This window comes from Dermochelys coriacea, chromosome 15, assembly GCF_009764565.3.
Source record: "Dermochelys coriacea isolate rDerCor1 chromosome 15, rDerCor1.pri.v4, whole genome shotgun sequence".
NCBI classification, from domain to species: Eukaryota; Metazoa; Chordata; order Testudines; family Dermochelyidae; genus Dermochelys; species Dermochelys coriacea.
The window spans coordinates 18692462-18714903 of NC_050082.1; the positions used below are offsets into that span (position 1 = coordinate 18692462).

Consider the following 22442-nt stretch of genomic DNA (forward strand, 5'->3'; position numbering starts at 1 on the left):
CACATAGGAGAGGACTTCTATGATGGCACGATAGAGCCATGTGATTTCCCCCTCCCCCAGGGTTTCCTGCCTTATTTGAAAATGAGGACTTGGTCACAAATCATAGTGCAATAAAATCTGCTATTTTGTGCTCACAGCCAATGACTGGCTCTCCATTGCATGTTTTTTCATAATGTTTCCCATCATTGCCTGATTCTCCTCCTCCTACATTGACTGCAGTGGAGCTAATCCTGATTTACACCAACATAACTCAAAGGCAAATGAGTCCCAATGTGTACCCGTGCCATTATGAGAGATCCTTGTAATGTTAAGCAACGAATGCTGTCCGCTCTTTGTGTGCAGCCTGCTTACCAGCTTAGCCCCAAGTTGCACCAGAACCCTCGTGTTCTGCAAGGCAGACATACTGTGTATTGAACTACATCGAATCTTTTCTCTGGCTGACATTGGAGGAGTGGTGCTAAGGCTTTTCAGCTGGAAGTCATCCTTACATACATCAGAACTGCCATCTTTCATCTTATCAAACCAGCATGAAAGCATAGGGAGCTTTTCTCAAAATGTTTCAGCAAAGGAATCCTTTCTGCATCTTCTTGGTTGGGATTATTTTTGAGAAAAGTCTGGAAAACAAAACCCAGGGCACTTCCCAGCAGGAGCTTCTTGCTTTTTGATCCCAAGAAGACATCTGTGCAGATGGTGTCCCTCCTGAAGCACAAGGGGAGAGAATTTGTGGGTGAAATAAAGTCATAGAAGGCTCTACAGTAGAGAGTGAACCGTTCTGATATCTTGCTGTGAATGTTATGGGTGAAATCCACTCCAGCTTAATAAAATCAGGTGCTGTATGGAGCAACTGAGATGAAATACACCTTGCCAGCCTAGAATTGGAGCCCAGGGCTGCCGGGTAGCCCCTGGCCTCCTACAATGGCTGTCCCAGCCCATCAGATGGAATGAGACAGATGTTGGAGCCACTTGATCCTCACAATCCCAGGGCCCGTGGCCCCAACCTTGTCCTCCCCCTCTGTGGCCTATGTGAGGCCAGCATGCACAGTTTGCACACTGTTTCTTCCCTACCGCAAGGATTCATTGGTATCCCTTGTGAGGTTGCTCTGACCTGGGCCTGCGGCACAAACCCCTATGTGAGGTTTAAATGAGGGGTGGGATCTTGCGCCAGACCTCCATCCCCTGAGTGAATTTTGCCCAAAGTACATGTTGAGTATCTGGTTGTTTTATGCATTTATACCAGGGATTGTGTCATTTATAACAAATCATTGTTCTTAATTCTTTGCACTCCTATAGCACTTTCCATCTAAGCATCTCAAAGTACTTTACAACCCTTGATAAACTAAGCCTCAGAGTAAAGCTGACTGGGAAATTGGAAAATGTTAATTCATTGAAACTGAAACATCACAGAAACATATCGTTTTGAACAAAACTTCTGTTGGAAAGATTTCTCAGTCCAGGAGGGAACTGAGAGAGAGCGAGAGACAGAAAGAGGCACCCCAGCATAGCCAGTAGCCCATTGGTCACCTGGGATGTGGGAGACCATATTCAAGGCCCTGCTATGAATTGGCCCTAACCACTAAGCTATTGACTATTCTGGAGTTCTCTCTCTCTCTCTGTGTCTGTCATTTTTTCATAAAAAAACTTCAAAAGGTCTTGGTTTTGTTCTGCATCAAAATGGAATCCAATGCCCAAGCTGCAAAAATATTGGTGAAATGAAAATCTTATTTGGTCAGCTCTACCTCAAAATACTGCTGTGTTGTAGGTAAGTGCCCACACCTAACAAAAGAGGAAATGCTCTGACTTTTTGCAAAGTAATTTCATTTTTTTTCTTTTTTAATCCATTAGCCCCGGTTTACTGCTTATCTTTCCCCTGGATGAGCCAGATATGTCTTCAGAGAAACAAGGGTACTCAGGGACATAAGTCTTTCAAGAGAGGATTCAGGAAACTCAGCTATAATAAACAATGGGATAGTACCAAGTCCGGATTTCAGATAAATGAAAGTACTGTAGTGCACATTGAACTGGCCAGGCCTTTGCTTTTTTATTTTGTTTTTTGTTCTTTGCTTCCTTCCTTTGCAGAAAGTGGGAAAGTTCAGGTTCCTGTGATGTGTGACTTGGTGAAGGTTTCCATACATGAGTCTAAACCTCATCCCTATACAGAGTTTCTCTCCAGCTCAGAAAATGATTAAGTCATGATTAAGATTAGCTTGCTGACCAATTCACCTATCCCTCATATATTGTATAGGCTTCATGCATTAGAGGGAACAGAGCTTTGAATATGCAAAGTTCAGATATGCAGGAGTTGAGGGCATGTGTCTGTTTAACATTTAGATTGATTCATAAAGCAGACATGTTTCCATCTCAGCATACTCCATGTTATTCTTCTGTGAAATTGTCTGAAATCTAAATTTTAAATATCACTCTCTTCTGGATATTGTTGAGTCTGGTGTATGCTTCTGCACAGCACATCCATTTTCCCAGTCCTAATTTTGGTGTACTGAGCTGATAATGCCTTCAGTGACCTCTTTATATTTCTGGACAGGACATTTTTTGGATGCTCTCCAAGGTAATAATTTCAGGGAGCCATTCCTTAGTGGTGGCCATCTTTTCATTACGCATACTTTGTATGGGGTTTATGATAGTCAGTGAAAGAGGCAGATTCCTTTTCTTGGCAACATGCAATCCTTTGACCAAAATCAGGCATCAAAAGACGAGCAAAAAATGAGGCACAACCTGTGAAGGATGTTCAGCATTTTTGGCAGAATGAAATCCACTCAGGTGGCGTAGAAGGAGAAAGAGAGTTGTTCGCTTCCATAGAAGAACATAGCTACTGGATCTGAGACATCATTCAGGGCTTACGCAAGTTTCTGTGCACCCTAGGCTCCAGGTCCCTATGGTTTCTGAAGTCAGTGGTGTTTAGCATCTCGTGGGAGAAACTCCATCCCTTGTTAGAGTGGGCGTATAATAAAATCTATATATCATTTTGGAAAAGAGTGATCTAGTGGTTGAAGTCACTTAACCACATTGGACTGGGACTCAGGTAAAAAAAAAAGGAGTACTTGTGGCACCTTAGAGACTAACAAATTTATTAGAGCATAAACTTTCATGAGCTACAGCTCACTGCATCCGATGAAGTGAGCTGTAGCTCACAAAAGCTTATGCTCTAATAAATTTGTTAGTCTCTAAGGTGCCACAAGTACTCTTCTTTTTATGGATACAGACTAACACGGCTGCTACTCTGGGCTCAGGTAAGCTGCTTTCAGTTCCTGGCTTTGCCACAGACTTTCTGTGTGACCTTGGAAAAGTTGCTTAATTATTTCTGTTCTCCCTCAGTTCTCTCCTGTAAATTAGGGATGTTAGTTAGGTCTGGTCTGAATCTGGAATGTATTCCAGGGGAAATTCAAACAAAATTGTTCTCCATTGGAACTAAACCTTGAAATGTTTAAATTTCCCATGGAATGGGAATTTCAAAAATGAAATGACATTTTGGTTTGACTTCTTCAAATACAAGTGATGCTTCCAGTGCTGTCCAGAGACTTGGCAGTCCTCTTCCAGGCTCTCTTCCTCAGAGCAGGACCCTAGAAGCCCTGAGAGCCTCAGCTGAAGGTAACATTTCCAGGCTCTCAGCTCTGAAGCTTCCCAGATTGCTGGCAGGAAACCAGGCAGGTTTTCTGTGGGAAGGTTTGATAATATTGGACACATTCCCACAGAATGTGGTGGTTTAGTCAACTTGGCATTTTCTAATGGAAAAACATCCGGAAAATTTGTGACCTGGTCTAACAATAACACTTTTATACCTCACAGATATGTTGTGAATTTATCCTCATTCATGTTTTCAGTGCTCAGATACTATAGTGATGGGCCCAAATATAGCTAGATGACTGTTTTCCATTGGATGGTTTTGTATACCATAGCACAGTTCAGGGGGAAAAGAAAGGATAAAACCCAATATGAAAATGCCATATTGGATCAGCTCAATGTTCAAAATTTAAAACTTCAGGAGATGAGAGGTTTTTTTTAAAAAAACAGATTTCTGGTTCTGATTTTTGCCTTCTCATCTGTCACCCAAATTCCAAACTACTAAACTACTTCTGATGGATTATAGTAATTAACTTTGTGCAGTTATAAAGTACCTTTTATCCCAAATTCTCAAAGCATTTTGTAAAGATGGAAACGTATTATTTCCTTTTCACAGAAGTGGAAACTGAAGCATGTAGAAGTTAAATGACTTGCCCCACAGAGCAAATCAGGACAAAATGTGAAATAGAACCCAGGCATTCTGACTTCCTTTCCCTGAAATGACTACTGCACCATACCACCCTCCTTATTATTAAATCTATTCTGGGTCTCTATGCTAAAATATATATGAATTCACTCTGGAATTTGGACTAAACCAAATCACCAGATTGGAACGTTAGGGTGTTCATGATCTGGATCTGGTTGTGTCCTTCTCTAATCTAAGATGATGAGATTTTCTAAGACTCTTTCCTCTTAGTTATTTTTTAGGGATTATAAAAATAGCTCTATAAATGGCTAGGCTAAAGGTGAGCTTAGAATCATAGAAGATTAGGGTTGGAAGAGACCTCAGGAGGTCATCTAGTCCGACCCCCTCCTCAAAGCAGGACTAATCCCCAACTAAATCATCCCAGCCACGGCTTTGTCAAGCCAGGCTTTAAAAATTTCTAAGGATGGCGATTCCACCACCACCCTAGGTAACCCATTCTAGTGCTTCGCTGGAGTGAAATAGTTTTTCCTAATATCCAACCTAGACCTCCCCCACGGCAATTTGAGACCATTGCTCCTTGTTCTATCATCTGCCACCACTGAGAACAGCCTAGCTCCATCCTCTTTGGAACCTCTCTTCAGGTAGTTGAAGGCTGCTATCAAATCCCCCCTCACTCTTCTCTTCTGCAGACTAAATAAACCCAGTTCCCTCAGCCTCTCCTCATAGGTCATGTGCCCCAGCACCCTAATAATTTTCATTGCCCTCCTCTGGACCCTCTCCAATTTGTCCACATCCTTTCTGTAGTGGGGGGCCCAAAACTGGATGCGGTATTCCAGATGTGGCCTCATCTGTGCCGAATAGAGGGGAATAATCACTTCCCTCGATCTGCTGGCAATGCTCCTACTAATGCAGCCCAATATGCCGTTAGCCTTCTTGGCAGCAAGGGCACACTGTTGACTCACATCCAGCTTCTCATCCACTGTAATCCCCAGGTCCTTTTCTACAGAACTGCCACTTAGCCAGTCAGTCCCCAGCCTGTAGCATGGGATTTTTCCGTCCTAAGTGCAGACTCTGCACTTGTCCCTGTTGAACCTCATCAGATTTCTTTTGACGCAATCCTCCAATTTGTCTAGGTCACGCTGGACCCTATCCCTATCCTCCAGCATATCTACCTCTTCCCCCCAGCTTAGTGTCATCCGCGAACTTGGTGAGAGTGCAATCCATCCCATCATCCAGTTCATTAATGAAGACTTGAACAAAACCGGCCCTGGGACTGACCCCTGGGGCACTCCACTTGATACCAGATGCCAACTAGACATAGAGCCGTTGATCACTACCCATTGAGCCCGATGATCTAGCCAGCTTTCTATCCACCTTATAGTCCATTCATCCCATCCATACTTCTTTAACTTGCTGGCAAGAATACTGTGGGAGACTGTATCAAAAGCTTTGCTAATGTCAAGGTATATCACATCCATTGCTTTCCCCATATCCACAGAGGCAGTTACCTCATCATAGAAGGCAATCAGGTTGGTCAGGCACATCGGCCAACTTCCTCAGCACCCTCGGATACATTAAATCCGGCCCCATGGACTTGTAATGCATGTCCAGCTTTTCTAAATAGTCCTTAACCTGTTCTTTCACCACTGGGGGCTGCTCACCTCCTCCCATACTGTGCTGCCCAGTGCAGGAGTCTGGGAGCTGACCTTGTCTGTGAAGACCGAGGCAAAAAAAGCATTTAGTACTTTAGTACTGAGACCTTTATTTAATGTGTGACATCTTGCTTGGTTTGCTATTGCCTCACCCTCCCCAACCCAGCTGCTTATCTTGGACATCAGCAGTGTTTTGCCCTAACCTACATTGTTAACGCTTTGTGGAAGAGTCTGTCTTTTATAGTGTCATCTGTCAAACAGTCATCTGTAGCTATATTTGGGCCCCTGCGTCAGCTAGCACAACGGCACCCTGATTCTGATTTAGAGTTTCTGTTTGCCGCTTCAGTACAAATAATAATAAAACATAAAGGTGGGAGAATTGAGACTTGCAGTATTTACTAGACACAACCAATCTTGTACTTGCTTTGAGAACTGATGCTATTCCTTCATTTTGCCCTGTACTCCTGTTCAGCATATTAACAAATTCTGTCTAGAGCTACTTTGGATAAAAAGAACTTCTGAGCCAATGCTTGTTTGAACTGTGTTAACATATCTATCATATAGCCTACAAACCTTTTTTCTTGTAATTTAAAAAACTGATTAGACTACCAAAAGTCAGCTGCTCCAAATTATGTGAATTTCTCATTGCCCCTGAATTCCTTCTTTATTCTATGATTAAACTAACGTCCAAGAGTATTGGTTCCCTCAGAAGATATTGCAGACAGGTTTTCAATTGAAAAATCTAGGGGGGGGTGGGAAGGGGGAAGCTTTTAAAGAGATAAAGTGCCATTTCCCCCCCAATTAAAAAAAACATTTAGGAAGATGCAACCCTTGGAAAAGAAAATTGCATGACGCCTATGCAAATAATCAGCTAAGGGCTATTATGTCCTCCCATTTACAGCACTCTAAATCAAGAGTAACTCCTGTGAAGGCAATGGAGTTATACTATGGTAAAATCAATGTGAATAAAAGAGGAATCAGGTTCAAAGGGTTGGGATTGGAGCCACTGTTGATGTGGAGGGCTGGGACAAGAGTCAGCGTCAGACAAGAGCAGAAGCAAAAATGATGGAAAGGGATGACCTCTAACAGGGCTGGCCTTAGGGAAAATGGTGCTGTAAACAAACATGTATTTTGGTACCCCGGCCTTCGTAGGCAAGGCACCCGCACCTGCCCACTGGCCCCCTATGGGTGTACTTCCATTGCCCCTGGTCCCTGTGGGCTCCCCTGGCTCTCCATCCCCCTTCACCCCTAACCCCTGCACTGTGCCCCCTGTACCCACAGGAAACTGACCTGAATGCATGGAGCAACTGGCATTGCTGCTTGTCCCTCAGTGCACAGAGTGCTTGGTGTTGCTCCTTGCTCCCCCCTCACAGCCCCTTAGGGGTTCCAGAGGAACATGGCGCGGGGGAGCGGTGAGCAATATCTGTGCGTCACCACTTGTTTCCGCTCCCATGTTCCTGCTCCGGGAGGAAGGAGGGAGAAATCTGGCTGCCCCCACAACTGGTGCTCCCCTGATAGCCACGAGCAGTTTCTGACACTACACTGATGGTGCTCAACTTTGCGCTGCCTAATGGTGCCCCCTTGACAGTGGCACCCCTCGGCGGTCGCCCGGTTGGCCCACCCCAAGTCGGACCTGGAAGAGGACTGAACTGCACCACTGAAGTCAATGGGACTTTACCATTTGCTTCAATGGTAGAAAGTTTGGTGCATACCAGAATTGACAGTGGTGAAGCTGGCATGGTTGTGTCAGGAGATCCACAGTATTACTTTGGTAGGATCGGAAGGGAGTTGGAAGTGGTGCTAATACTAATAATGGAGAGTTGGGAGCAAAGCTACTGTGACAAGGGGCTGGTGAATTAAGACAGAAGGTGCTGGAAGGCCAGGAAATGGTCTGGAATGGAGTCTATTGTAGGCAATTGTAAATGCAGATGAATATTCTCAATTTGTTGTTCTAAATTGGAAGGGGAGGAAGGTTAAGTATGGCTCAAACAACCCTGGATTGAACCTGAAATATTACTGCACGTATGCGTTCTGCAAGTGAAAAAAAAATACTAAAAAGGAATCACAGATGCAGTTTGATCTCCCTGTTTTATCCGTCTTCCACATACATTTGTTCTGTTGTTTTCCCATTGTGACAGGATTTACAGTGAAAAAGAAAAGCCTTGTCTCTTCCTAGAAAATGATGTGTTCCGTGAAGTAATTAATCTTATTAAACCAAGACTGACTCTGCTCCCCATATGTCCAGATCTTCCTCTCTTCCACAGCAATCTCTAAAATGACCAAGATAGATTCTGAACTATCCCATCAGACCACACTGAAGTCAGTTGAGTTGTACCACGTGTGATTAAGTGCAGAATTTGGTCTGCATTTTTGCAGAAAAGCCTAAACATTCAGACAAAATATACCTCTGCTGGTGGCAGCTCAAATGGGGAGTCCCTTTTGTGATCCAACTTCACTTTTCTATCCCCTAGTTATGGGATTGAAATAGACAAGATATGCTGGAAATGTGATTTAGCTATAAGTCATTAGCTCAGACAATTAGCTGGCAGCTCTGCCACCAGCATCCTCATACATCTCGCCCATGACCTTATCACTAAGCAATGGCCAAAAGTGTTCCTAAAACTTCTTCTGCCTACCTTTCTGAGTCTTTGATGGCTCCAACAGACCGTCAAACTGCTCCCGCTGTCTTAAAATTTCAAGATAAAGGAGACTGTAGGGCCCTGTTCAAGACTGAGTTACACCAGTCTTATGCTGGTCTAACTAATGGATTTAGACCAATGTACGACCAGATTGACATTAAGGAGGATCTGCGTCCTGGAATTTTTTCATGGTCTCCTATTAGCTTAATAAGCTCCTAAGAAATCTTTGATAAAGCAGAGTAAATATTTTTAATTTTTTTTCCTCTAGTAGTATAAAATAATTGTATCTTTTCAGTCTATTCTTCTGTGAAATAAAATATTGGCAATATCTGCAGCTAGTTTAAAGCAGTGGTTTCTAAAGAAAACAAAAACAAAACACCACCACTGTGCCACGGTGACTTACTGGTATGCAATGAAAGGTTAAAAATGCAAATAGACTTTGAAGAAAATGTGACTTAAAAAAAAAGACAACTAAACATGATAAAAAGGGTTAAAACCCAGATGCATGCCAACATTCAGAGGTTGGAGCTTTTCTGTCTTTCTTTCAATTTAGGATTGTATACTGCTATTCATCCCTGTAGTAGCTGAGCACCTTCCACATAAAATCAATAGCAATTGCACCTCTGTCCAGTACCAATATTTCCAGTAGCGTATTTTTTTCCACAGATGCTGCTCAGACACAACATAGTAGAGAAAAGATCCAGGCTTCAGAGCAAAGTGAGCTAAGTTCTTAGAGTCCTTCCACCTATGTTGGCTCAGCACAGTAGGCTACCATAGCCTAGAACCAGTGATTCATTCTCTCCATTGATTGTGGTGGCCTTGCTGGAGTAATAGTTCTTATTAGTCTTTCTATCTAATCTATTAATAAGATTTATAAAATGCTATTTTAACTTTCTGTTCCATATCAGACCTTTAAAGGAGCTGACAGTGTTATTTAGGCTGAAATCATTGCTCACACTCCACCGCACAGGACTGATGAGTCATCTATTTTACTAATACAAGCAAAGTTTCTTACACTGGATTCTTTTTCTAGTAAAACCTTTGTTATATTTTGGAAGTGACATCTTGCTTTCGCGTACTAAATACCTGCCGTTGTCCTGATGCAGTCATTTGTGTATAATGCGAAGATTTGGCATATGTAATTGACTATGAAATTGTAAGAATACACACATGCCCTATCCAATCTGCATTTTCTTACCATTCTCTTTTTTTTTCTTGCTGATTCTGATTAGCAGTTGATGTTATATCTTTACCATAGGTTTTCTGAATCTGGATGACCTTAGGAATTGTACAGTTCCTAAGTGGCTGCTGTACAATATGGTGTTAATGTTTGTTCATTTGTTTTTTGCCGATCTCTTAGGTTTGTGACAGAGAGGAGTTCAGTATCTGAAATAACAAAGAAATGTATGTGGGTTCTTTCTGTCTTCATCTTGAGATCTGTGAAAAATGATTATTCATAGTGAATAAGCTTTCTGTCACTTATAAAGCAAATTATGCTGGATTTAACAAAGCCAGTCTTTGAAGGGCTTTTCAGCTCTGCAGTCTTATTATCTGAGCTCCAAGTAGTTTGAGATATCACTTGTTTGAGCACTTGGTGCTCTTTGGATTCTCTCAACTGTATTACAGCATGATGTGATCTCATCAGATCTCATAATCTAAGCAGGAGTAGGTTGGCTTACTACTTGAATTGGAGAATTCTACGGGGAAACCCTAGGTGCTGTGGGACATGACCCTGCAGATTCAGTGAATGTATCTCTTCGAATGTCCACATGGTGGCCTGGATCATCTGTGAATAAGGAGTAAGAAATCTCTATGAGGATCCCCCTCAATCATACTGTCAGGAGTGTGAGGGTTTTCCTCCTTTGGAAAGAGCTGTGGGACCTGCCCCAAATCTGGAGCCATCCTCTAGGACACATCGGAGAACCTGTGCTTTCTGTTGGTCTCTGTCTCCCTTATACCTTGGGAGCATTGTTTCCTATGACTCTCCCTAGCAATGGATGACTCACTCTCCTACTTCTAAAGCGTTGTTCCTCACCGTGAAGGGGAGCTATGAAGAACAGATAATACAGTCCTGAACTGTATTGCTGTTTCCAGGCAAGCACCACAGGGCACAAGAATGAGCAAAATATATCCCTACAGCCCTGGTTCCCCCTCCACCCAATATGGGGCTCCTCATCCCTCATATCCTGACTGCATCTCCATGCAGAATCATGCTGCAGAGATGGCAAGCCCACCCTTCTCTTTCATGCTGGAGGGCCAAGTGCTGAGGGAACTGTCCATGCATGAATCGGGGGCCATGACCTGGCCAAGTGCTACTGGGTTTTGCAGTTATTTCTATACAGAAAGCAATTTGTAAAGCATTTGGGCATCATCTGAGACAAAAGGTACTATATAGATGCTATCTTATATGGGATCATTACATCTAACTGCTGACTAGCAAAGTATAAAAAGGAAACATATTGGCTGTAATTACTGCATTCACAGATATGGATGGAGAATATAGGACAAATAATAGTAAATTGTTCTTAAACACTACTAGAACCACTTTGACATTGTACTTGCAGAATGACGCAATGTGTTATCATTTATTTTGCTGCTGTACATTGGTCAATATTGCTGCATTATTATGATAATTGCAAGCAGCCTACAGTAGCACGAGGTAATGAGAGCAAAAAAACCTAACTCAGCAGTATCTTTTAAGTACAACTCTGGTTGTTTTCTAGAACGAGATCAGATTAGCAGCATGAACAGTTAGAATACTAGACTTGGGAATAAAGCGTACTAAAGTATTACAATTATACATGGTTGGACTGTGTTACCTAGCCATCTTTCTAGTGAGAACAACAGCAAACAGACCGCTTGAGACTCTCCACATGCTGAACGCTTGATTCCTCTTGTCCTTGGGCCTTTCAGGATGCAACGATTTTGCTCATAAAGAAGCAGAACCTAAACTATAAGAAGTAAATACAGTTACCTTCTATTGTAACCAAACCATCATTACCACTAAAGTGACTGGGCCAGAATTTACATCCTTTATGCTAGAGTAAATTCATTGGCTTTGCTGGAGTCACCGCTTACGTACGTTGGTGTAACTGACATCAGAATGAAAAGGAGTACTTGTGGCACCTTAGAGACTAACAAATTTATTAGAGCATAAGCTTTCGTGAGCTACAGCTCACTTCATCGGGATGAAGTGAGCTGTAGCTCACGAAAGCTTATGCTCTAATAAATTTGTTAGTCTCTAAGGTGCCACAAGTACTCCTTTTCTTTTTGCGAATACAGACTAACACGGCTGCTACTCTGAAACCTGACATCAGAATGTGAGCCAGTAAGCCTAAAGAAGAAACCTTCATACTCCAGGATCTTTTGGTGATTTAAACATTGCAGCCAAGCATTTATAAAGTGACTGCTAATAATTTTGAGTTCTTTAAATTCTTGGGTGCGTGACTTGAGACATGTTAAAAGGGTTTGATTTTTGTTAGACAGTGCTGAGCACCCTCCATCTGAAAAATCAGGCCCCTTTAAAGTTGGCATCCAAAAGCGGAGGTGCTTAAAATCACTAGTCAATACTGGAAATCATGTGTTTTGGAAGAAGTCTAAACCTGCATGTAGTTATTCTTAATAAAGTAGCATCTCAGGGGTGTAGTTCCATTGCTTTCTGAAGGGCTGCTTATGTGACCAAGGACTACTTGTTTGAGTATGGGCTTGTAGGATCAGTGTCTACATTGCATCATATTAAATACCAGCACTGGTCAAAACTCAGAATTTCCATTTCCTGGAGGATTCAGACTCTTCAAAATTTCCTTTGGTCCCAAATCAGAACGAAAAGTAGAAATGTCAAAATTTCCCACAATATGGAATTTCTGCATTTTTTTTTTGAGAAACTCCTAATGACCTGATTGAAGCACAGGTCCAAGAGCTTTGGTTTGATTCCTATAGTATGTTATAACTTTATACATATGATAGAATATTCCATTTGTTAAAGTGAAAATGAAGCTCTTCAATAATTTTCCATTGAAAATTTCAACAAAATCTATACAGTCCCGTGAAATGTTTTGATTTTGTCAAATTGGCATTTTCTTATAGAAAGCTGGTCTGTTGAAAAATTTTCAACAGCAAAAATCTGAGGCATAGCACTATTGGTTACAGTTGCTCCATTTGCATGTACTGAATCATAGGCATGATAAAATCAATTCGTAATTGTACTTAGGCATCGTTGGTTATAGTTTCTCATTATACTTGCAGAATGCAAAAATGTAATACTGTTGTATGTTGGTCAATAATATAATCCCAGCTGTTTTATTGGGATAACTACAAGCAGGTTAACGTACTTTAGAAAAAGATTTCCAAAACATTTTGGTGGCGTTTCAGTGAAAAAGGGGAGCTTGATGGGCATTTCCTATAAATGGGATGAGTAATAAGGAATAGCAGTTCATGATGGATGGGGTAATGCTGTTTTTTCAGAGAGCAAAATGGCAAATTACATGGGGGGACATTAACTTCTTATGGGCAGGAACTGTCTTTGTCGGTGTGTTTGTTTGCAAAGCGGCTAGCATGCTTCAGAGGCTACAGTTTTCAGGCTGTGGCGCCAGTTGGGAGGAGGTTCACCCGGGCCACATCTGGCCACTTTTTGGCAAGGCCAAACCTGAGGGGTGCTGCATCCCTGCTCTCCAGGTCTCAATAGCACTCACTCAGCTTTGGTGGGGGTAGATGTAGGAACACGTGCTCACAGGGTATGGCTGCGGGCAGAGATGAGTGCCTCAGGGGAAGAGGAGGGTCCAGCGAAGGGGACAAGGCAAATCTGTGCCCTTGCCACACTTTAAATGGCACTCCACAGCCACAATATTTATCACTATTAGCATAGCACCTAGAGGCACCAATCAGCATTGTGCCCCATGCTGCTGGGTACTGCACAAACCGAGGGCTCAGCTGTGCCTTTGAGCACAGGGTGGTGTGGGATAAGCTGCAGTTCTCACAGAAGAGGAGTCCCAGAAGGCATTGTGATTCAGACTCCCCTCTGAGACACAATGCCTGCCCTGTTGCCCTCTAAATCCACGGGCGAGGCAAGAGTGATTTGCCACTGGCCTACACCTGCGGCAAATTTTGATACCCTCCACACCAACAGAGCTATGCTGGCCAGTAGTGGGAAGGATAGTGGAGCCAGAGATGTGTCGGTTCCCCATCCCTCCACTTCCACTTGTTCTGGAGAGGGAGTAACTGGGTTCTACACCCCCAGACCCACGGCTCAGGTAGCTTGGTTAAGGGCAGATGTGGGAATCTTAGTAAGTCCCCTCACTGCGGGGATGCAGTCCAAGTTGCAGTGTAGCCCACAGAGTAGGAGGATGGCCAGTATCAACCAGACAATTTTATAAATGTTTCAGCACGTGCCTGAAGAAAGGAACAAAGGATTCCCACATGCTTTGTAGTTTGTGGGAGCTTTACTTTGAACAATTCCATGAATTAAAGGATAGCTTAAAAACACAGCCAACTTCAATGAAATCACCGGAAATGTTCTGGCTCGTCAAGTCTTTTGTTTAGTTTTGCTCATATTGCTGCACAATGCTGTATAGAAACAAATTCTCTGGGTTTTCTGCCCCTGCATTTGGCAGTGCAGCATAATGTGGAAAGATGCATTCAGGATTTGCATGCTGGACTAGCACAAAGACGACTCGGTGCAACGTTTGTCAAAGCTGGAAAAGATTTTGTGCCTGTTGCCAAAACTGCCTCATGTTGAATGTTTTTAGCCAGTCTAGCTGAGCTAACTTCTTGAATTTCCCCTTGTGTTTTTTTGATACCTTACTCTTGTTGCAAGACTCCCACTTTAAGGTACGCTCATTTGATTCCCAGATTTTACTTTTAAGGGGGAAAATTGGATTTTGGGAAGTGGAGAGTGAGGCAAGTGTATTTAATTACTGATATGGACCCTCCTGTTCCTTTCTTGCAAATAGATAAGAGGCTTATTTAGAGAAAGGAGCAATATATTTAATAAATCAGGCTTTTAATAAGGACTCCATCCATTGCTATCAGATCCATTATCCCTGTGATGCCAGCACCAGCCATATCCACAGGTTATGCAGATGTGTAAGTACAAGGGCACTTGTGAGGACACCATGGGCCAGATCTCCGCTCCGGTATCACAAAGGGCCCATAAAGCTGGTTAAATGGGTGGGCTGGGGATTCCCCTGGTAGAGTGCTCAGGTGAGTTTCTCCATCCCAAAATGCACTTGTGATGTTCATATGTTGTACCTTTCTGAGTTCTGTTTTACTTGCGGCTTTAGAGAACCTTTGTGCAAGTTAGCTTCTACCTCAAGCCAGATGTTCTGTGGCCTTCCTCTCTCTGCCTCAGTAAAACAAGGAACTTTTTAAACATTCTGTTTTGAAACTGCCTACATGGCCTTGGGGAGTTCTGCTCCTGCTCACCTATTCTTTCTCTTCCTCAAAGTCAGTCACCCATCAGACCAAGGGCTCACCTCCCACACATATCACATAACCATAATGAGATCCTGCCAGCATGATCCTCATGTTTTTCCTTTATTTTGACAACTCAGTTGGCTTCTTTGCCTAGAGCTGTTTGAATTTTTCAGGGCTTGGCCATGTCAAGAAAGATTTGCTGTGTATTTTCTTTGTCCCCCATCCCTTGTAACCTAAGGCCCATGATTCACACTGAGACTATCAAGCATTTCAGGGACATGATGAAGAGGAACTTAACTAGATACTTGGCAATGAAGTTGTTAGAGTTACCAGGGGAGATTTTCAAAGGCTCAAGTGTCTGTCAAGTGCCCAAATTGCATTGAGATTGCTGCCTGCAGTGTTAAGACAAATATTTTCAGATATGAGTGCCAACGGTTAAGTGCCTAAATCCACATTTAGGCACCTAACTAACAGTGGCTTGATTTTTAGAGGCACTGAATACCTGAGCTTCAAGTGCTCAGTACCTATGTTAAAGCAGGCCGTTTATATTTAGATGCCTAAGTATGCTTTAAGTGTCTCACTATAGGCTTCCAAACTTAAAAATGTTGGCCTTAATATTTTAGCTTTCAAACTTATTGTCATCTACCAAGTTGTGTAAGTCCACCTTAGATCTCTAACTAGGGATTTGTGGTGCCAGTGATGGTGCTATGATAAACAACGAGGGCAGAGCTTAGCAATGAGGTACAAAGGAGATCCCCAAGAGTTCCATCTCTTACATAGTAAAGGCAAGATTGTCAAAGTCCTTGCACTCCTGTGCAAGGAAGAAGGAGAAATAGCCTCAGCCTCTTACTAAAAATGTTGTCTGGTATGGGGGTGTGTGTGTGAGTGAGAGAGAGAGAGAAAGAAAATGTTGACTATTTTTTCTCAAACCATCTTAATTTGGCACATGTCAACCAGCTCTAGCTATAATTGTTTTGCTCTGTTTTGTGAATTATTTGTAAGCTACTGTACAGGATCCAGAAGACTATTATAAATAAGTTCATAAATTTTAATGACTTATGGATAGGCAGCTCTTCAGAAAATGGAACCGCACCGTTAAGGTTTGTGATATGTGATGAGATTATTTATTATAATCCATCAGTAATCTAAGTTTCTGTTGCCATGGAAGATGCATTTGACAATGTATCTGTAGATGGGGTTTTTTTTCTCTGTGTTTATATTTGTTGTTTTTAAATTGATTTCTTGAAATTATTATTATTACATTAGTGGATAAAACATACCAGGTGCACTGTTCATTGGCTAACATCTCAAGTGGGGATGGGCTTTTCAGCATTTTGTTTAAGTAAAAAAGAATTGAGCCTATGCTAAATTACCTCAGCTGAGGATCTAGCCCAGTATTCCTAGAGGTAACATTTCTCTGATCCTCACCTTCTTTGTCCAGTCATTGTACACTTACTTAACAAAAACTCCAGAACAGATTACTATTTGCTTAAATGTTTAAAAAAACTAAACACAAAAGTACAACCCTATTGTTACCTCCTCTATACTATCCTTTCAATTGCATTATTGTTTTCTTTCTAGGTCTAGCCAAGCCCATGGGACTAGTTGAAGGTCCAGGAGGCTTAGGCCAGGGAGGAATGGCTGCTACCTTGAGAGATGACAGTCATGAATCTGAGACTAAATATGAAGAGTATGGTTACAATGCCCAGCTCAGTGACAGGATATCATTGGATAGGTCCATTCCTGACTACAGACCAAAAAAGTAAGTTGAATCCTACATTTTTATTAGTGCAAGTGATTGTTGTTCCTCTACCATGGTAGCAGCTCTGTATGCATGGCTTATGTTCAGAATGTACTGAAAGGTTAGCTGAAAGATATACGCTCCTGAGTGTAATGAAAACTATAAAGACCAATTGTGATCTCAAGCATGGAGATGAGGTCAGCATCTATAGCTAACCTTACAAGTAATACCGCAATATGCACGTCCATGCCTTTGGTTCAGTAATGACTTCAAAGTGCAAGCTTTGCTAAGCATTGTTCACTAAAACCTTAGCCACAGCCAAATGAGTTCAGATATTAGAAGCAGGAGCCTCTCTCTCTGCCTGTTGGATTCATGTACTATGAAAGATGAGGTAGCACCAACAAATGGAAATAGCTCTGTTTTGTAGACACTGATTGTTTAAGATTGAAAACATTAAATGCTTCATGTTTAATTGCACTTGGGGTGTTCTTATGAAAGAACTATAGAGGCAGGGTATTTACTCATGTCTATATTGTGATGAAACAAGGAGTAAGACTATCACAGCAGGGGCCTTTAATTACAGTCAGAGATGCACTTAAGATTTTTTACTGTCTGTGGAATGTGCATATTTGCACTATAATATCACATTCTTCACATGTCTACACTGCATTTGACATGGCAATTATATGTGTAATATTTTTACTGATTTATTATAGGTTGTGTTAAGTGCCTTTCAAATCTTTCATATTTATATTGTTATGTATTCTCCAGAAAAGTCATTTTTGCAGTCATTCTGAGAATGGCAGTCAGTAATGTCTTAATGCAGTGAAGATCAGCAGCAATGCTTAGCTGCTCTCAGTAGACAGAACTGAAAAGAATAGTTAATTAATTTCTAATAATAATCTTCTGTTTAAAAATCCCCATTGGGGTTCCCAGGCAGAAGTGGAAGTTAAATAAAAGTACCTTATTAAGGCGGGGAGAAAAGTTTAGTCAAGCACAACAGCTCTATGATCAAATTACAATTCAAAAAAGATCTTAGACAATTCAAGAAGCCACAAACTAAATTTAGCAAAATAAAACTTCAGCCTACCCATAGATTCCCTTAGATGTTACATGCCAATCTAGTCTCAGAACCATTGACTCAGCATTCACTGACTCAGATGCTTGGTTTGGAAAAGCAATCTTAAATTAGATAAATTAGAAAGAGAGAGAGAGAAGAATATTGCTTAGATGTTACACCTGACTCAACATGTGATGAAAATCCAGCAGAGGATTCACCTGGATAAACCCTCCAGTATGGGATTATCCTGTGACCACTAAAGTTATATATTAAGCCTGATTCAAACACCGTTAAGGTCAATGGGAATCTTTCATTTGACTTCAGTGGGATTTGGGTCATGCCTCTTGTTAGCTAATAAACTCAGGTATGGGTGGGTGAAGCACTAAAAAGGTGAAAAGAAGCCAAAGCTAAAGTTTGGATCTAGCTGCTATATCTTCAAAATGTGGGGATGTTTCAAGTAGGTGATGCTGGAATTTGGAGTTTGGCTCTGGCTCAGCTCTACTTAGAAGCTTTGACCATTGGTTCAGATCAGCATCTGTGATTATCCAAACATTTTGGGTGCCCCCATTTTGATTGGGACTCCCATATGATTATACTGTTTCATTAAATGTCTGAAATACCATGAGAGCTGCTTTCTGTGTGATATTTCGACACTCTTAGGGTGGTTCTAGTTAGGCCTGGAAACATATATTCAGACATGTCCAAGCCTCAACAAATCTTTAGTTTGAATTTGCTTTGAAAAATTAGTGAAAGTTCAGCAGTAGGACTGAGTTTAATCTGTGTGTATCAGAGGGAGATTCTACCTCCAATCAGTTGTCGAATTTGATTAGATTTGACTTTTCTACGGTGATTCTCACAAACAACCTTGTTTTGATTCTGGCAACTACAGACATACAAACACTTAAACACCAGGTACACTTGGGAATTCTCTCACTTGATCACGCACTGACATGAAGCGTTCAAAAGTACAGTATCCCACATAAGCCATGTACTAACACAAAGGAAGGGACAAGAGCAAAAACTATCAAGAGTTACTTTCCTGGTTTATCCATTGTTCAGTGTTATACATGAATGTTGCATCCTAACAAATCTACTATGGTGTGACAGATGTGTAGTTTCATCCATATACTAAGACTGAAATTTTCAAAGCTGACTAAGAGGGTTGGATGCCCAGTTCTCATTAGAAATTAGTGATAAGTGAGGGCTTGAAAATCCCACCCTAAATTCTTCTGAAAAACCTTGTACTCCAAAGGACTCCTTATCTCTCTGTCTTCCTTTGTACTCGTGTAGCCCTGACAATCATTAACAGATTTTATCCTCAGAACATTGCTGTGACTGTAGGGAAATATCTCCATTTTTACAGATGAAAAATAGGGGTAGAATTAAGGCCCATAAATCACACAGGAAGTCTGTGGCTGATCTCAGAACTGGACCCAGAACTCCCAAGTCCCACGTCAGTGCCCTGCCCTCCAGGCCATCCTTCCTGCCCTGTCTAACCTCCATTTTGCCCATTCAAACGCCCACATTTGCACACATATGTAGGTGTTGTGGATGCAAACTGGGAATATTTTTGATCAGCTGACTTTGTGCAGATTGTTATACCCAATTTATGAATGTGAATACAGTTCACCCATGCAAATGTGGAGCTTGTAATATGCAAATAGATAAACTCCCACATATTACTGCTCCTTTGGAAAAATTGTGGCTTTAAATATTGACTTTCATTATATTTTAACTCTTGTAAATGTCACCACTTTTGTCCAGCTTCTATATAGAGATACAGTAAGCATTCTAGTTGTGACTCTTCCTAGCAGACCTTAAGTAAATGTACAGCAATATAATGGGTTTCAGAGTGGTAGCACAGAGAAGATGAAAATGGGTGTTCCCATACCTGCTATAACGAGAGTGATCAGTTGAGGTGAGCTATTATCAGCAGGAGAAAAAAACCTTTTGCAGTGATATAATGGCTTTTCTTGATGCATTTTCATCCATGCAAGAAACAGGAAAGGCATATCTCGCAAAGGAGACATACAGCCAGACGGAACCAATGCTGGGGTACTAAATTGTAGCAACTCCCAGTATCGTTCCATTGCAAAGAAATCTGCAAACCTGTGTAATCCTGCCAGCAAGCTGCTTTTCCTGTATGTTTGCATTTCTCTGCTTTTCCACCTGCTGTTGTCACAGAGACCTTCAAACTCAAAGGACAAACAGCCTGTCCCCATAAATGGGGAAACACTAACTCAGCACAGAAGCAGGCAGCAATTTTTCAGGCATTTTATTTTCATGTGCCAAGTGGAATTAATTACAGTAAATAGTTCTCTTGAAATTACAGTTCCTTTGATTGCAATAAAAATCACCTTTTGACCTAAATATGGTGTAGGAAACATATCTCAACTCTCTCTTCTCTTGGTATCCCATGTACATCAGAGGCAGGGTAGTTTTTTTAAATGGACTTTTTAGATGAGCTAATTAGATTTGATCTTGAACAGCATTTTGAGAAGTCTGATTTCCCATTGCATTTCACTTGCACCAAATCTGATGAACATGGAGTTGGACTGCTGACCATCGCTTAGGAAATTTCATAGGCTTTCGTAGTCAATTTCTATGTTCTAGAAATTTTGAACTGTTAATGCTCTGGGAAGATGCAAGAATTAAATATCAGAAGGGATACTTACATATTACTTTCAAGTGCAAAATGGTGTATAATAATTATTATATTGATTAATTATGACTCAGGGTGATTTTCCACACATTTTCAGCTGAAACATTTTGCAATGGACTGAATTGGGGTTTCATTTTGCAGCTTGTTGTTGTCAGCGTAATGTGCTCTATGTCTTTTAGATTTATGAAAATACAAGGTAATCCTTTAAAACTTATGGTCCAGTTAACTAACAATGGTCCAATTAGCTATCTAAATTCCAGTGGAAATCCTATAAAAGTAGTTATAAAATCCACATTAATGCCAAATGAGTTGCACAGGATTATTTTTATTGCAGTGAATACCTAAGGAATTAATGCTTCTGGTGGAACTATTTGGATCCCCCTTCATACAAACAGACAGAAACTTCAGAAATGTTCACTATTCATCATGTTAGGCACAAGCCAAAAGAAGAAGGAATGTAGAAGGAAGTAAGGGTTTATGTAGCTCTCCCACATGCAGTCCCATTCACAGCACACATTCATTGCTGCTGCTGAGTATATTATTAATATCTGCAGGTTGTTCACCTCTAGGCAGATCTGTGAGCACTATTGACTAATGCATTTTTCTGTTTATATTTGCTCTGTTCCCTCTTCATCTCGCTCTATATTTCTTGCAGCAGTTTCTCAGTGTAGTTGCAGTGCACAAAAAAAGCACATATTGTGGAAGCTATCAGTTTTGTTGCTACCATGAAAAGCATAATGCAGACAAGTGTCTCAGCATATAGGGGGTCAGCTCTGTAGTGATACAAGGATGCTACCCCTCGTGCTCCCTCTTACCTTCCACGGGGCACCTGCAGTAAAGCATTAGCAAAACTTCCTATGCCATGCTTAAATATTCTGCTCATCTGTTGTAATTCTTACTCATGGACAGGAGGCAAACTTCAGTCTTCTATGGCAGCACCTAGATGAGCCAGTAGTGACAGTGTGGAGACCTCTCTGGGCAAAATGTTGTTTAATAGAGAAATCACGTTTGGAAATACGTTTGTCATTCATGATATTCCATAAGTATGACAGTTTGGTCTTCCTTACCCTTCTCCAAGACACTTCTGTAAGTTTCTCACCTGGGGAAAACAAGGTCAAAAATATCTTTCTAAACATCTGTGTTCTTCTACCACATCCATCACCAGATACCAGAGTCCAGTTGGCCAACATCTCCTTTCTGATAAATCACTGCATATGCATAATATGCAGTGTGTTGGCCATTTTCTATTTAGATGAGAAGACTCCAAATCTAACAGCTGCCTTTTGACACTACTCGAGCTCCTGCTTTGTGTACCCATGAAAACATTGATATCTTGCTCCCCAGATCACTGTGGGCAAGTAGAATCTGATACAGATTGCAACCAGAATATTCAAACATGAGTGCCTAAAGTTAGCTACCTAAATCCTGGCTTAGGCACCTGAATATGAGTGGCCTGATTTTCAGAGGTGCTGAAGGGGGAGAGAGAGAGAGAGAGAGAGAGGGCTGGGATGTGCCAGGCCACTACTCCTGGACCTAGGACATGGTCCCAGCATCACAACCCCCTTTCTGGGACAACAGCCGTCTGTTACTACTGGCTAATGTAGTTAGTCTGTAGCTCAAGGGCTAGCCATGTGTGCTACAATGCTGAAAGTTCAGCGCTCAGTCCCTCCTGATTGTGCATGATAGGGCAAGTGGGTTTACAGCTGTGCACAGCAGAATTTGTGCCTTTTTCCTAAAAAACAAAAACAAAAACAGCTCAACCAAGTGAAGCACATGTAGGAACTGCATACAAAAAAACATGTAAAAAGAAAGTTATTTTGGTTGTAAAGTCAAGCTCTGGAAAAGTTAGGAAATGCCAGTTTTACAGTTGCTCAGGTAATCTTAATTCTTCCTCCTTGTGCATATGCATTATGATACATTCTTCAAATGCATGATCACATACTATATTTTCCCACACATCTCCTGCCTCATTCAGTGCACGGATTGGATGCACGGGGCCCAAATTAAGGTAGCATGGGCAACTGTAAGTCCAGCATTTTCTAACTTCCTAGGGCT

The 22442-nt window shown here is 41.5% G+C and overlaps 1 protein-coding gene across 6 annotated transcripts in view; it reads left to right on the forward strand.

Moving 5' to 3' along the window:
- GALNT9 (polypeptide N-acetylgalactosaminyltransferase 9) overlaps nucleotides 1-22442 on the forward strand; it is a 327400-nt gene that overhangs the window by 135481 nt on the left and 169477 nt on the right. For 4 of the 6 annotated variants that reach the window (XM_043498205.1, XM_038373241.2, XM_038373244.2 and 1 more), the window contains exon 2: nucleotides 16506-16686. In XM_043498205.1, coding sequence (XP_043354140.1) covers nucleotides 16520-16686 — 167 coding nt within the window. In that variant the 5' untranslated portion in view covers nucleotides 16506-16519. Of the gene's footprint in view, nucleotides 1-16505; nucleotides 16691-22442 lie in introns of those variants that run through there. The other 2 variants (XM_043498206.1, XM_043498207.1) reach the window with 2 other exon arrangements.